The sequence below is a fragment of the Canis lupus genome, chromosome 5 (assembly GCF_011100685.1).
Source record: "Canis lupus familiaris isolate Mischka breed German Shepherd chromosome 5, alternate assembly UU_Cfam_GSD_1.0, whole genome shotgun sequence".
Taxonomy (NCBI): Eukaryota; Metazoa; Chordata; class Mammalia; order Carnivora; family Canidae; genus Canis; species Canis lupus.
This window is the reverse complement of record NC_049226.1, coordinates 22,746,026-22,762,048: the sequence shown is the minus strand read 5'-3', so window position 1 is coordinate 22,762,048 and position 16,023 is coordinate 22,746,026. Positions and strand designations below refer to the sequence as shown.

General features: G+C 38.3%; 1 protein-coding gene across 13 annotated transcripts in view; it reads left to right on the top strand.

Annotated features, from left to right (window-relative positions):
- ZC3H12C (zinc finger CCCH-type containing 12C) overlaps positions 1–16,023 on the top strand; it is an 89,624-nt gene that overhangs the window by 28,790 nt on the left and 44,811 nt on the right. For 4 of the 13 annotated variants that reach the window (XM_038536248.1, XM_038536247.1, XM_038536250.1 and 1 more), the window contains one exon: positions 1,903–2,007. The exons of 8 other annotated variants lie outside the window; for them this stretch is intronic. Coding sequence is in view for 1 of the 5 variants with exons in the window: in XM_038536245.1 (XP_038392173.1) it covers positions 12,480–12,503 (24 nt within the window). In the remaining 4 variants the exon portion in view is untranslated. Of the gene's footprint in view, positions 1–1,902; positions 2,008–10,191; positions 12,504–16,023 lie in introns of those variants that run through there. One more of the 13 variants, XM_038536245.1, reaches the window with a different exon arrangement.

The window sequence follows — 16,023 nt, the reverse complement described above, 5'->3', positions numbered from 1 at the left end:
GTAATGCTGCAATACACACTAGGGTGCATGTATCCCCTTGAGTTAGTGTTTTTGTAATCTTTGGGGTAAATATCTAGTAGTGCAATCGCTAGATTTTAGGGTAGCTCTATTTTTAACTTCTCGAGGAGCTTCCACACTGTTTTCCACAGTGGCTGCACAGTTTGCATTCCCACCAACAGTGCGAGACGGTTTCCTTTTCTCTGTATCCTCAGCAACACTTGTCTGTTTCCTCTTCATCCTCAGCAACACTTGTCCGTTTCCTCTTCATCCTCAGCAATGCTCGTTCCTTGTGGTTTTCATTTTAGCCATTCTGACAGGTTTGAGGTGATACTGTGGTTTTCATTTTCATTTCCCTGATGATGAGTGATGTTGAGCATCTCTTCATGTCTGTTGGCCATCTGGATGTCTTTGGAGAAATGTTTATGTCTTCTGCCCATTTTTAATTGGATTATTTGGTTTTTGGGTGTTGTGTAAGTTCTTTATATGTTTTGGATACTAGCTCTTTATCAGATATGTCATTTGCAAGTATCTTCTCTTGTTCAATAAGTTGTCTTTTAATTCTGTTGATTGTTTCCTTTGCTGTGTAGAAGTTATTTTGATGTAGTCCCAATAGTTTATTTTTGCTTTTGCTTCCTTTGCCTCAGGAGACATTATCTAGAAAAATATTCCTGTGGCCAATGTCAGAGACATTACTACCTTTGCTCTCTCCCATTCCTTTTTTTAAAAAACCTTCAGTAGTTTCCCAGTACCAGAGTTGAACTTTGGCATGGCTTTCAGAACTTCCCATGAACTCAATACATCGTGACTTTCTAGCCTCTTCTATAGCACTATTACTTACACAGTGTTCTGCATATTTTATTATCTCTCACATCTCTGGGCCTTTGCTCCTGTTGTTCTCTGGGCAAAAATCCTTTCTTTCCATACCTTACCTTGCTCCCCATCTTCCCCCAAGCACAGATGCATGTACCATAGTCTGTATGGGACTGTGTTGCCACCATCCATCTCCACAGCTTAATATGTCACCTCTCCAGACCTTCTCCAACCATAGCCAATGTCCTTGTCTCTGGTACTGACTGATATCTCTGTTAGAAGCATTAATTTTAATATACCCTAGGCTTTCTAGATATTCATTTACCTGGTTTCCCTAGTACAGTTTATACTCCTTAGAATAGCACCTGGATACGTGTTGATGCAGTCTCTCATCCTCATTCAGCATTATTCCTCTGATGTAGCAGCCTTTCAAATACATATTTCTTTAGTGAGCGCATGAATTCACAGCTTACTGGCTTACCCTCTCACCCAGTTTGGTTGGGTAATCATGGAACATGCTGCTCTTTTCTTGCCCGACACCACTGTATTATTTCTTAAATGTATACAGTTTTAGAATGAAATGGGATCAACTAGCTAACATTTAACATCTTAAATGCCCTAAGAACTGATGTACTCTATAAGTAATGATACTATTCTCAATAAAAATCCCTGTCATAAGAATCTCTTTTTTTCATAGAAGATTTTGTTAAATAGCAGTTATTTAAGGGAAAAAAATCATCATGGCTTTAATTTCTCAGTAGTTAATAACTTCTAGATCTTAGGAGAAAGCTAACTCAAGAAAGTGTAGCAATTTATTACCTGGGGAGAGTTCCGTGGCAAGAAATTAAAATATTAATGAAATTATGTTAAGAGAGAAGTGGGAGGGGATCGCTGCTCCTTGTCTAGAGCTACTTATTTTAAAATAATTTTTCAAAGCCTACCATCTAAATTGTTAAACTGAAAGAAATGTCTCATTTTCAATAAGAAATCCTTGCTTCCTTTCAGGTGTCTTACTGGTTTTGTTTCTTTTTTTTTTTTTCCTAATTATATTTCCATTTTCTCCCTCCTCCCTTTACTCCTGCCCACCGTCAGACCATTGTGTTTCTTCTGGATCACTGGCTCCTTCTGGATGACTTTCATGCTTATGTTCCTTCTCGGCTTTCCATCAGCATCCCCTGATTATCTTCACTGGCCGAGGTATTTGTGACCCTTACATCTTCAGTAGCCTTTCTTACAAAAAAGCATGGGTATGTTTGGCCTTTCAAAACTAAATGTTACCCCCCCCCCCGAGAAACATTGCTCTAAATTATTAATTTAACAAGACTCATATGGTAAGATCATGAACAAAGGCATAGCATGAGGCATTTGAACTCCAAGTGGCTTGAGTTTTTGGTTGTGTAAACATGTGGTAAGAAGAGCTAGTGGGACACCATCATACTCTTTGTCTCCATAGTCTGTCTTGTCATTAGTAAAGAGAGAACTTTTTGAAAGTGAGAACATAAAATAATAAGAATCAAGTTTTCTGGGGTTTTTTGTTGTACAATTTCACTTTTCCCATAAACTTTAAGATAATACTTAGCATTTACTATGTGCCAAACACTGTTCTAAGTTACCTTGTGTACTAGACCATTTAATCTTCATAATAGCCCTATGCTGTTGGTGGTGTGTTACTCGCATTTTCTAGTGGATAAAACTGAGACACAGAGCAGTTAAATAACTTGTCCAAGTTACTCAGTTGTTGGGAGATGGTATGGTATGATGTTGGTTTTTATATTTATAAATTATAATCTCTTCCTCTTGCCCATCCTCTATTCTTTGGACCCCATGCTGGAGTAAACTCTTACCTGGAATTTATAATAGAGATTCAGAGACATGTTTCAGAATAGCACTAAATCAGATCTTTAGAAATAGTGGTACCTCCATAGGAAAGCATGGCCCAATCTAGTCCAGTTCTATTTGGTACACTGAGCAATTGGTTTGTCATTGAGACAGAGTTTGAATGGGATACCATATCCTTTTTCTAACCTCAAAATAGGGGTGCCCAAATATGGCAAAGCAGATAAATTAAGGAAAGTGACAAGCTAGTCTTACAATTATTGATATAAAAATTCTTGGAAATATCAGCATATATAATCCTCTCAAAATGTAATTGTGTTTCTATATTAGACACTATTAATATAAGTCACAATGTTAGTCAAAAAAGTGTGATCATCTTAAAATCTGAATGCTGCCCACATTCCTGATTTTTTTTCCTAAATTTTTCATGTAGGAGAAAAACATATTTCTATAAATGACTTTTCAAAGGCTCTATATAGTGTGGTGTGTATGTGTATAGATGTAGATAAGCAAGTAGTTACATATAGCTAACACTTCCTGAATGCTTACTATGTGCCTGACTTCACTCTCAGGTTCTTATATTTATTAGCTCATTCAGTTTCAAAACAGCCATATTCTATTTTTTTTTTTTTTTTTACAATTGAGAAAAATGAGGTACAGGGAGGTAAATTTGCCCAAGGTGATATATATGTATGTTGTATATATATATACAACACACACGTAGATATACAACATACAAATATACCAATAATAAAACTCTAGAGGTGTTCCCATCAATATTGGGGACAATGCAAAATAGCCAATTAATGCACTGTAATTAGACAAAAATATGGAAGAAGAGTTATAAAAATTGGTAAGGAAGAGGCCATCTGATGATTTTATGTCATATATACCTGGAAATCCCCAGAGCCTCAGTGAAGCACTGATACCAAGGAGGCACCTGGCACCAAGGAGGTGCCCAATTGCTGAGTGAAGCTGGTATTAAAAACTGCAATTGAGATCTTGAAGATCTTTATCTTGATAAAGGCGCAAAGAGGTCACTGACATACCTAGTTTTCTTTTTTTTTTTTAATTTTTATTTATTTATGATAGTCACAGAGAGAGAGAGAGAGAGAGAGAGAGACACAGGCAGAGGGAGAAGGCAGGCTCCATGCACCGGGAGCCCGACGTGGGATTCGATCCCGGGTCTCCAAGATCGTGCCCTGGGCCAAAGACGGGCGCCAAACCGCTGTGCCACCCAGGGATCCCCATACCTAGTTTTCTAAAGTTTTATATGAATAAAATAATTTTTTGGACACCAGTAGTAACTAATCAATAAATAAATGAGAGAAGGGGGGAGAAACCTTCATTCACAGCAATAAGACAAAAAATATTTTAAGATAAGCTTAGTAAGAAATTTATGTCTCTCATGAGGAAATCTAGGGAACTGTATTGAAAGAAAAAATTTCAGTAAGTTCTTTTTTGTAATTTACAAACTATCCTATGAATTTCGGGTGTACGTCATAGTGATACAATATGTTTATACAGTACAAAATGATCCCCATGAAAAGTCTAGTTACCATCAGTCAGCCTACAAAGTTAGTACAATATTCTTGACTACATTCCCATTCTGTACATTAGGTCTACATGGCTTATTCATCATGTAGTTGGAAGTTTGTACCTCTTAATCCCCTTTATCTATCTTGCTCACCCCCAACCCTTCTGCATTGGGTAACCACTAGTTTGTATCCTGTTCCTGTGAATCCGTTTCTATTTGTTTTGTTTTTTTAGGTTCTGCCTGAGTGAAATCATATGTTATTTGTCTTTCTCTGACTTATTGCACTTAGCATAATGTCCTCCAGGTCCATCCATAGTGTTGCAAATGGCAAGGTCTCACCCCTTTGTATGGCTGAGTAATATTTGTGTATGTACCATATCATTCTTGATTCAACAGTTGAACAAATCAGCGTACTATTAAAGCAAGTATTACCATAGCATGGTCTCCACCAAACTCCCAACAGCTTTTTGGTTAAAATCTGTCAAAATAATTGTAAAGTATCTGGAAGCATGTACATGTAAAAATAGCCAGGATAAAAATATGAAAACAAGGAGAAAAAATGTAATGAGAGAAGACTTGCACATGCAGGGTTCCCAATATATTATAAGTTTCCAGCCCTGATACATGGTACAGGCACAGAACTAGGAGATCAATGGGACACAAATGGAACTGTGGAAATAAGCCCAGGTTTACAAGACATTAGTATAAAATAGGGTCCTATTACTCCCTTTGCTCAAACTCTCCGAAGGTTTTTCATCTGAGAATATGAGCCAGGGCCTTAGTGGGATCTATGATCTTGCTTCTCAAGATAGGATCCATGGGCCAAGGGCAGTGGCGTCCGCTGTGAGCGTGTTAGGAGGCAGAGTCTCTGGCTTCCAAACCAGAACCTTGAAGATCTTCACAGAGCAGATGCTATGTAAAGTCTGAGAAATGTTGCCCTTCAGAGCTCCATGTGACCTGGCTTCTCCTGAGGGTCTCTTCTGCCCTCCACCTTCTGACTCCCCTCCCTGCTCACTTACCACCAGTATGACTGGCCAGGTTGCTGCTACACACACACACATACATTGAGGGCTTCATTGAGGTGTCTGCACGAATCTCACCTTATCAGAGAGGCCTTCCCTGACTCAGAGTTTCCTTCTAGCCTTTAACCATCATCACCTGGTATGTATGTACTGTTCATGTTCCATCGCTCCCCCTGTGAGCTTGGTGACAGAGAGGGGCTTGCTTCGTGCTCACTGTATCCCCAGCAACTGGCACCAAGGAGGTGCCCAATTGCTGAGTGAAGCTGGTATTAAAAACTGCAATTGAGATCTTGAAGAGTCCCGTAGAGAGGGAGAAATTCACGCAACTCTTGTTGTTCATTGTAGTTACAATCTGTGAAGTTGCTGAAATGATGAACCATCAGTCCTCAAGGAAATACAAGACTACGTTCCTGTGAGCCTCTGGTCAGAACATTCTCATGGGCCCATCAATACATAGCTTGTTGTATGCGTGTTGCTGTTTAAAGACACCTTATTTAAGATCTGCTGACTCGTGAATGCTTGAACTTGGAGCCAGCAGCGCGGGAACTCCTGCCCGCCCAAAGCTCACCTGCCTCGCATCCCTTCTCTGTCAGGCACCTGCAAGCCCTCCCGCACTTAAGAGCACTGGCCAGCACTCGGGGGCTAGGCTTGGGAGCAGTTTACATGGCAAAATCTCCAACAAACACTCCCGAATGCAAAAAGACCTAACACCAAGTGGTATTTTTTGGGACATGTGACTACAGTATGAGAGCTTAGAGCAGGAGGCAAAGCCTCACTTGGTTCAGCCTCAGCTGGAATGTCTCCTCAGCAACTCAGATTTTTTGCCTCTCTGCACACGCGCATGTCCACGGAATGACTCTGAAGCACCAAGAGTATTAATTTGGAGATTACAAATACATTTCTACGAGTAGGCAAATCTGCAAATGCAGAATCTGCAAATAATGAGGACCAACCACACATCCTTCTTTCAATAAATATTTATTGAGTTTCTCTCTGCTCTGCTCCCAGAATTATCCACCACTCAGACATTTATTGAGTCCTGGCCTTATGCCAAGCCCTGTGCGCCACTCAAATAATCCAAAGATAAATTTAACCATGTTCCAGGGAAGGTTTCCTGGCAGAGTTGGGTCTTAGCGGAGTCTTCAGTAGTAATGAGTAGGATTTTAATATGTGAAGCTGTGGAGAAAGGTATTTTAGAAGAAAGAAGCTTTAAGTCACTGGGCTTCTTAAACTTGGGTGCCCATTAGACTCATCTGGCCTATGGCCAGTCCAGAAAATAAACATATGTAGGTGTGAGACTCTGGCAGCAGTCTATTTAAAATCTTCCCAGATGATTCTAGTGTGCAACCAAACTGAGAGAAATGTTGCTGTAAATACTCATGTTTGGGTAGAATATAGGTTATGTGAAGGGAAGGACAAATAAATCTGGAAAAGGGATTTTGACCCAGATATTGAAATGCCATCATTTATTTAGCAAACATCTATTAAGTGCCCGCTGTGTGTCAGGCACTTTGCAGGGTCCTGGAGACACACCAGAAAACAAGACAGGAATCCCTGCCTTGTTAGAGTTTACGGTCAAATGGTGTTGGCAGCTGTTTAGGATGATTCATGTTCTAAATTTAACTTATTATAGTATACAATGATTTGCATTTAGAAGGAATCTTGTCCTAAATGCTCAGAAATCTAAATTATTACATCGCCCTCTGATATGAATAGAACTCTATAAAGAGAAACTCTGTTATAAACTTCTGTGCTGATTTCACTCAGCATTGTCTAACACAACCATTTATTTTGTCAGCCTCTCAATGTTTTTTCGATTGCTTGCACACCAGGACAGTTGTCTAAAACCAGTAGTGTGCAGTAATTTAGAATCACTGGTATGAGGGCCATTGGAAGTACTGACTCAGGCATTTCATTCTGCCATCTTAGAAGAATTGGTATGTAAGGCATTATTTCTGTCTTGATTATCAATAGGAATTTAGCTGGAACTCATAATAAGAAGAACTTCTATTGGGTCATAGCTGATTTGTAGTTGCTTTCGTATTGTTCACTGCATACAATGCTTTTTTTCCCCTGAGTTCCTTTACACAGTACACTCTTAACACACTCTTCCAGACCATTTGTAAGAACAGACGGACCTCATGATAGAGCTTTCATTTAATCTTCATAGCCTGACTCTGCCAATCTCTCTTTTCCCAATGCTCCTGACCAAGCAGTGTTTGAATTAGTTTGCTAAGTAAAATAATTTAATGCCTAAAGAACAAGCCCTGTGCCCATCCTCAGCTGGGATGGATAGCCTGGAGATAGAAGGATGTACACAAATGAGCATATACTGGATAGAAAATGGCATAGACCATGGGATTGGTAAAGGTCCATAGCATCAGGAGAGAAGAGTTGAGTTCTGACCAGGCTTGGATGATGGTGTTGTGAATATTATCATTACTCTAACAGGCAAAGTGTCATTAAGTTGTTAGAATTCAGAGAACATCTTGTGTATATTTTATATAAAATCACACTTTTGGTCAGCTTTTCCTCAGAGTTTCAGTATACTTAATATAACTGTATTTTATTAATATGGATGATAGCATGTGCTTTCTACACCTCTTTTAAAATAACTTATGGCTTTTTTCCATCATGAATTTTCTCTCCCTTACTCCCTTATTCATGAGCTGTGTTAATAACCTGTTCCATCGGCGTTTAGGATATCATTGATATTCCCTGAGCTTTTCTAAAATTCCTTGATTATTTACGAGTTTGATGAGAGTTGAAGATCATCTTTTTAAAGTCCTATTTGTTTAATGAATTTTTTAAACTACTGCATGGGAAGTTAATACTGGGAAATAATTGAAGTCTTATACTGTGGGTTATGTTGTCACTTAAAATGACTGCGGAAAAGTGTTTCTTTTAGGCCACAAGGAAGAGATAACTATTTGGGGGGATTTGTTTAGTATTTGTCTCTGAAGCCTAAAGAGAATTGAGGTTTGTTCACTCTGAGTGATATGGCACTGAAAGATTGTCAGACCTGTAGAATTTTTATTTTGAGAAACATTATCTTTCCTCTTTGTTACAGAATTTTTTCTTTATTTTTTAAAACCTTTCCCTTCATGTGTGTTTTGAAGTAGTTGATCAGTTAATTTATATCAGTCTTTTTATCATTTTTTTCTGTAATAGTTCTTTATAGCAAAGCTTTTGTTGACTGTTGTTTGAAGGCAATGTTTTTCCTGCCTTAGCCCTGAACCAATTGAGAAATAGACAAAGAGGCCAGGCAGATGGACATCAAAATAGCGCCCCCCCCCCTTTTTTTAATAGAATGATTGCAGGACATGACTTAAGAGCTCAGCTTGAAGGGCTTAATGACATTGAACCCTCCAAATTAGAAAGCTTTAACCACCTAGTCTCAGGCAGTGCTGGGGAGCAAGGCAGCCATGGACTCTCTGCCCCTGGGCAGATCCCAAAGAGACAAGTTCAGAGGAAGGGACCAGGCTTTTCTCACAGAACTCCTCTTCCCAGACTCACCCACCAGATGAGTCATCCTCCAGTGAGGAGGCTGAAGCCAGAGCAGGAGACCACAGTAAGAGGCCTGCTCTCTCAGTCTGCAGCTGCCCTGAGTATTGACAGTAGCCTCAGTGGGAGAACCAGGGCTACAGGGACATTGCAGAGAGCTGAGGGCTCTTGGGAAGGTCATCTTGACATTAAAGAGAAAACCTGCCCGGGAGCACTTCTGTTCACATGTTAGTACCTGATTGATTTTGCTCCATTCTCTTACACTGTGTGTGTAAGTTAGGTTTTTTTGTTGGCTCTTTTTATTTTTTTAATTCTCAAAAATAATACAAGTTTTTGCTGAAATTTTAACATTTCCACCTTTAGAGGACAATTGGGAAAATCTGATAGGACAGCTTTGTTTCCATGGGGTTATTGTGAGGATCAAGAGAGATTGTATATTCATTGGGGAACAAATCCATATTAAGAGAAAGGTACCAGGAAGTGGGCTCGCTACACCAGTGATCAAGATGATTGATTCCAAAGATGAGCAGCAAGGCCCACGTGTTCACCTTCAAACTTCAGCCAATGGGCCAAGGTCCTCTCCACATAGTTGAAGCTCCTAACGTTGGACACACCACTGGCCCTGACAGATGCTCGTGTGCTCCCAGAACCACGTGCTGCCTCCCGTTCTGTCTGTACACCCCAGGTACTGGGGTGCCCCACACAGAGCCCAGGGTAGTTGTTTGTATTTGCTTTGTGGTGGCAAGTGGACCAGGGCCTGTGACTGAGAAAGCCAGACGGGGCTTTTCACCTACAGATGTTTTAATGTGCTTAACATTATCCAATACTAGCAACCAAGATAGTATAAATACCACAGCAGGATCTGATTAGCTTTTTCAGATCACTGCCTTTATTTGCTGTTTGCAAAAAAGCTTAATCCAGTGCTAGAGATCAGGCTCCCCGTTGAGCCCTTGGGTAGTTTTCTTTCCTTTGTGTTCATGGTGGCAGGAATTAGTGAGAAGATTCCTCTTCCTCCTCCTCCTCTTCTCCCCCCCCCCCCCCCCCCCGAATTAAAGCTAGAAGGTAGTAACTATAGTAGCAAGGGATAAAGAGAAGAAAGCAAGCCCAGGGCAAAAGAGAAGACTTTGTATTCATACTAAATAGTTTACTTTTTATACACAAAAAAATTTTATTATGAATTCATAAACACTGACCTCACTGACTCGTCAGTGCATAGCTTAAGTTTCATTAGGTTTTAGTTGTAATCACTTTGCATTAATGTCTAGTTTTTGTTTTGTTTTGTTTTGTTTTTTTAATTTATGATAGTCACACACAGAGAGAGAGAGAGAGAGGCAGAGACACAGGCAGAGGGAGAAGCAGGCTCCATGCACCGGGAGCCCGACGTGGGATTCGATCCCGGGTCTCCAGGATCACGCCCTGGGCCAAAGGCAGGCGCTAAACCGCTGCGCCACCCAGGGATCCCTAGTTTTAGTTTTTATCTTACTAAATCAAACTCGGTTTTACCAAAAGAAGTACATTTACCAACCGTCCGACTGACCTTGATTTATATTTCTCACTCCTTTTACTCATGAAATTTCAAAAAAGAAATACCACTACACCACTTAAAAAAAAAATTTAAAAAGATACATTTTAACTCTCTTCATTTCTGTGTTCATATGTTTACCCAAGACGTAAAATTTGAATTCTGGGTAATTCACCTTATAATTTGCAATAAACTGTAATATTAAAGCATTAATATTATCTTTAACAGGCTTCTATGAGACCATAGGTTTAACCAATGCAGAAACATTTCTGCAACCCTTGGCAAAAGAATAGTTTTCCTTTAGAAATTAGTTTGGCATGCAGACATAATAATAATAATAATATTAATAATAACGGCATTTAGGTTAAAATATCTTTACAGATTTTGAAATTTCTAACATTTTGGGAATGATATGCTTTCATAAAATATTAAGCTCTTTTGAGGAAAACTGCAAGTGGTGATGTAAAGCATACTTTGTATTTTTTATTTCTGGTAACAGTAATTTCTTTAGGCTTTTAGTATGCATAATGTTCAATGTTTTCTTCAGTGAGATAACTGAAAAATTTTAACTATGTAGAGTAGACCTTCTCTCTCTTACGGTTGTAAACAGAGAACATCTTCTTTACACTTGAGTGGGCACGGTAAGTCCCAACAGATACTACTTTTCCCCCAAATATTCCCAACTGAGCATCCTTGGTATTTGTATATGTGTGAAGAGAGACTGATTTAGGTGGTTTGGGGTGCTTTACCCAAATCTTATATCTTGGAAAAGTCTAGGCTCTGTGTAATTCAGCCTATATCAGAAAGTTGTGGAAGCAGCTCTTGCCTTCGCTCTTGTCATCTGTGCTGGAATGAAAAGTGGATGTGTGCATGTGTGGGCGTTTGGGGGGGCGCTATTCACAGAAGTAGGGAGTAGGACAGCTGTACGTGTCTTTTTCCTTTAGCGGAGAGCTAGTTTCACAACACCTAATGGTGTTTACATTTTGATTGAACTTTTGTAATAACCAGAGACCACTCAAAATGTACATTATGCAGCTCTCAAAAGCAAGTAGCCCTGGCATTATAAATACTGCAGTCTGGAACTGTGGAAATAAATCTGGGGTAATAAGCTTCCTCCCGGAGGGGCCAACTTGTATATTCTTCAAAAATACTACATTATTTCTTCTTCATAAAGTTAACTAGCTCCTGAGCTGACATTTGAGTATTACTCTGAAGAAATTTTATGAAAAATCAAATGCTTTTAACAGGTATAATATGTTATGTATTAACATAAGGAAAGCTTTTAAGGACCTGAGTAACTAGAACCCATAATAAAAGAATCTTACATTGCAGTTGGACATGCATATATGGTGGGCTATGCTGGTGATTTAGGTTGAAGTTAAATAGTTTTGTCTATAAGTACAGTTTGGATGACACATTTGGCACACAGTTGAATCACACTTGTTTTATCTTCCTACACTGTGCTTTTAGTGAACTTTGTAAAATTCTGTTTGTAAGCCCTTAAGCCTTCGTCTTTTGCAATCTTACTTTCATTATCTCTCTCCTTTTTTTTTTTCATTTTATTGCTTTGCAGCAAATTAATATCTAAAAATGTTTCAGATATCCTAGTGTTTGCAGGGAAATAGTTTTACTAGAGCCTTCTGTCCCACTTCACTGCCAACTCATTAAAGAGAAGGGATTAATGCAGTAGGAATTGCTACTTTGACACACCTCCTGTTCCTTATTTCTCAGAACCCAAAAGCTAATAGACTGGAGTAAGCCTCAACTTTTTGGAAACCTGCAACTTTTACTACTTGAAAATATAATTGGTTTCTTTGTTTCGTGCATGAAAAACAAGGAGGAAAAGCTGAAGGCTGCCCAAGCCAGGTGTTTCTTGTTGGCAGCCTGCTGCCTAATGACTGGGCTCCCAAAGAGCAGCTGCCTACCAGTCGGCTTTGTCTGGCCTATTGTTGGAGCACACCCCTCGTTAATACACATGCTGCCCCGGGCAGACCCCGAGAATGACATCAACTTGCTTATCTTAGAGACCTGCGAACCTGACCCCGGGTGCTGAGGTTGGCTTGCATCTGCCCGGCCAACTAATTGTGAGCTCTCTGGCCTGTGATTGGCTGTTACTCTACTCGGTAATAGGTTAAGCAAAGACATTGCCATTCCATCTGTTCAACCATTCATTGTTCTTCTTGCCTGCCTGCAAGTCTGCAGCTAAAACTGTGTTAAGGAGCTACTGCTGAAGCTGCTGCAGAAACCAATGTCTTTGTATTTTCCTGCTAACGTGAGTATCTGGGCTGCTTAATGCCTCACCAGGTAACTTTGCTAAATATTGAGAGTATTAATTTGAACTCTGTAAAGGCCAGAAAACCCCTCAAATGAAAAGCTACAAATTTTTCCATAGTGCCAAAATACAACAAAATTCTCTTATGTAGATTATGTCTAGAGTCACATAAATAATGACAGCTTCACAAATGTTTGCAAGGCATTAGGCATGGCATGTGATCATTTGGTGCTTAAAGATAAGTTATAATAGGTTCTGATGTTTTGATAAACAATGAATTTGGGTTTTATATTGTCACATTCTTACGTTTCTTCAAGTGTCACAATCGGACTTAAGCGATGTAAGCTGGTAGTAAGATTTGATAATTTTTTTTTCCATTGTCTTAAAAATCTAGCTGGGAGAGATGGGTTGACATACAGGTAGATGTTTCAGACAGCTTGTTGTAAATATGATGACGAAGCAGCCACCTGCTTTGTCAGCAGTTTCAGTAGTCACCTGTAGTTTCTAATTTCTCCCACCTTTCCCCGTCCCCCCCCCCCCCGCCCTGCATTAGTTTGAAATATTAAATTGAAGGTGTCATTGAAGGGACGACTGCTTGCAGGAGTTCTGTAATGGGGAAAGGAGGAGGAGACAAAGACGTTCATCTATCAGTTGGGAGGGAAAGAGTGAGCATAAAGGGTTAAAAAGAGGTTTTCATTTCTACCACATGCCCTATTGTGTGAACATATGCATGAGTCTATTGAAAGTTTTCAGAAGATGGGCAGGCCACCAGTTGCTGGTCTCCTGCAGTTCCAGTAGACATCTGTTGCCCCAGAGCATTAACCAATCTGTTCAAAGGGACATCCTTCCTTTGTTAGCCAGAGGTTGCAGACAACAGCACTCACTGAAATACAATGGTAATTAAATACACAGAGACTACAGCAGTAGGTATTTATTACATATTCATTATTTTATTTTCATTGTTCTCATAGTACTACCATTTGGATAACAACCAGAACCCACTTTATGGCATTGTAACTTTTATGTTACAAACAAGCAAATTGATTTAACAACTTTGTGGTCTAATATTCCTAATTAATGTGAGGCTTTTTATAATTAATTTTTTTTTTTTTGCCACTGGATTTGAGGTGAAGGATTATCCAAGTCATCTAATGAGAACTTTCAAAGATCTCACCAAATGGGGAAATTGGGAATTGGAATTTCTAGTAAATAACCATATCATAAAGCTGTTTTCAGTTAGTACAAAGTTTGTTTTTTTGACAATTAAAATAATTAGTTCAACTTCATCATCTACGAAAGTAGCATGAAAATTTGGAGCTTTTTCAACAACTAATATGTGATTTTTTAACTTAGTAGGCCTTTAACAAGAAAAATTATTTTAGTTTCTAGTAGAGTATCTGGAGGGAGTCGTTGTCTTTATAAGTGTAGAAATCTGTGTTCAGACCATTATATTTTTGCCGAGTGCTTTTGTGCTAATGAATACAGTGTATAAGGGCCAATTACAGTGTCTTCCTCATATAAAGCTTAAAGGTTAAGCCATATTTTTTGTAGTTTTGTAGTTTTTTTTATGACTATGGGAGTACAAACACTGACCTGTTTTGTGTGTGAAATTTTCTCTATGCTGCTGCTTCATGAAATGAGGAAACTTATCCTTATTAGTTAAGAGTTGATTAATTTAAAAATGAATACATCTAAGTAAATGCAAAATTTAAAAGTCTAACAAATGATTTAGTAATTAAGGAGAAAAATATTTTCTACCTTACCTGTAATAATAAATTTTGTGAAGTTATTGGAGTCTTTTCTATCTTTTTCAACATTATATTGATCATTTTTATGTCATTGAACAAAAGTGAAGATCCTCTACTGTTCTTTGTCCTAAGCTTTCTTATAATAATTCCTTGTAAGTTTTACATGTGACATTACTTGAACAAGTACTATAGCCTCTGAAAATATTTTTTTCAGCTTTTAGATCTTAAGACTGGCATTTAATTTTTTATTAATGATTTCTAGGATATTGTGAAAAGAAATTTAAGTGTCATGTTAAGTCATGGCATCTTTTACTCATTTCAAGTGGGCAAGGAAGCATTTCAGATTACAGTTTTAAAAACCAAGTGTTTCCCATTTGGTCACTACAAGTAAAGTTATTTCAGATTTAAATTATGTAACAGAGAAGATCTAGGCCCGGCAACTGAACTCCTTTGCCCATATTTGTACTATTTCATATTTCGTCTACTGATTGACAGGAACTAAAAATAATTATTTAATTGTTTGTTTAGGACAAAATAACATTGGGTAACTTTCTCTGAACTAGCCAGTGAAGTATGAAAAAAGAAGAGAAGCCTGTCAGTATAGGAGGAAAGTTCAACCAGAATATTTTAAAAGAAAAAATATTTTGACTAACAAAATTAGATGTTAATTTGTTTTAAAAGTAGGGTAGATCAGTGTTAAAAATCATGTTAGCCCAATTATTGTAAACTTTTTACTTTCATAGTATCTATAAGTTTCAGAAATTATTACAAGTTAAAGGTGTGTGGAACTCAACACATACATTTATATATACAAATGAGTTTTCTCTCATTTAATATTATAAAAAGCAAATTGTTGATAACCTCATTTTTCCCCTATTTTATCATTATAGCCATATAATAAAATTATATAGTAGAGTGAGTTTACATAGGATCATGAATACTTTTTTTAAATATTAGACTGAAGTGATACAGAAAGACTTAGATACTTGTGTAGGGTGGATAATTTTTAGTTTAAAAACTTGTAGTATTTGGTTTTGTTGCTTTGAAAAATGTGAAAATTAAGAATATTTTCACTTACTCTCTAAACATAACATTTCACTTCCATGTTCCCCGGTTCCATGTTTTTCATAAAGTATTCATCTTGTTTGAACCAGTCCAGAAGGAAGACACTTCAGCTCAATATTAAAATAATATTTCCTAGTTCAAGTCAGGGATTTGGTCAGTGAGTCATTATCTTGAAGAATTATCTCACAACAGCACTTATGCAAAACCCAAACTTTTCAGGGGAGATCAGAATGGTTGCCCATTAAATACACTTCCTGCAGTCAGAGCAGATTGTGGGCTTTCCCGAACAATGATGTCGGAGCTTCCAGATCGGTTTGGCAGCTGCATTGTTCTCAGAGGGTAAACCAGACGCACTTAAGTCCCAGTCTCTTTTATAGGCTTTTGTTCATACCAAATTATTCTTTCACTGTGCTAGCATTCATGATGGCATGTTAAAAGAGTGCAGCTTAGCAACCAGCTTCTGGTTGCCAGGCAGCCCAGCTTCCAATAGGTTTTCCTTGTTCGGGATACTTTTGCTGGGAGCTCTGTGAAGGCCACAGTGCAGATTTTTCTTTTAACTGTATCCCTTCATTAGGATTCTGTTGTGATTTGTTACTTGCATTATGGTGTCAGTATATTACAGTAGTTAATAAATCACTGAGTGTAAAGATTTGCTTTCAAAATCCCTTCCTTTAATTCTAAATAATTGGGCTCATGCATATCCATAT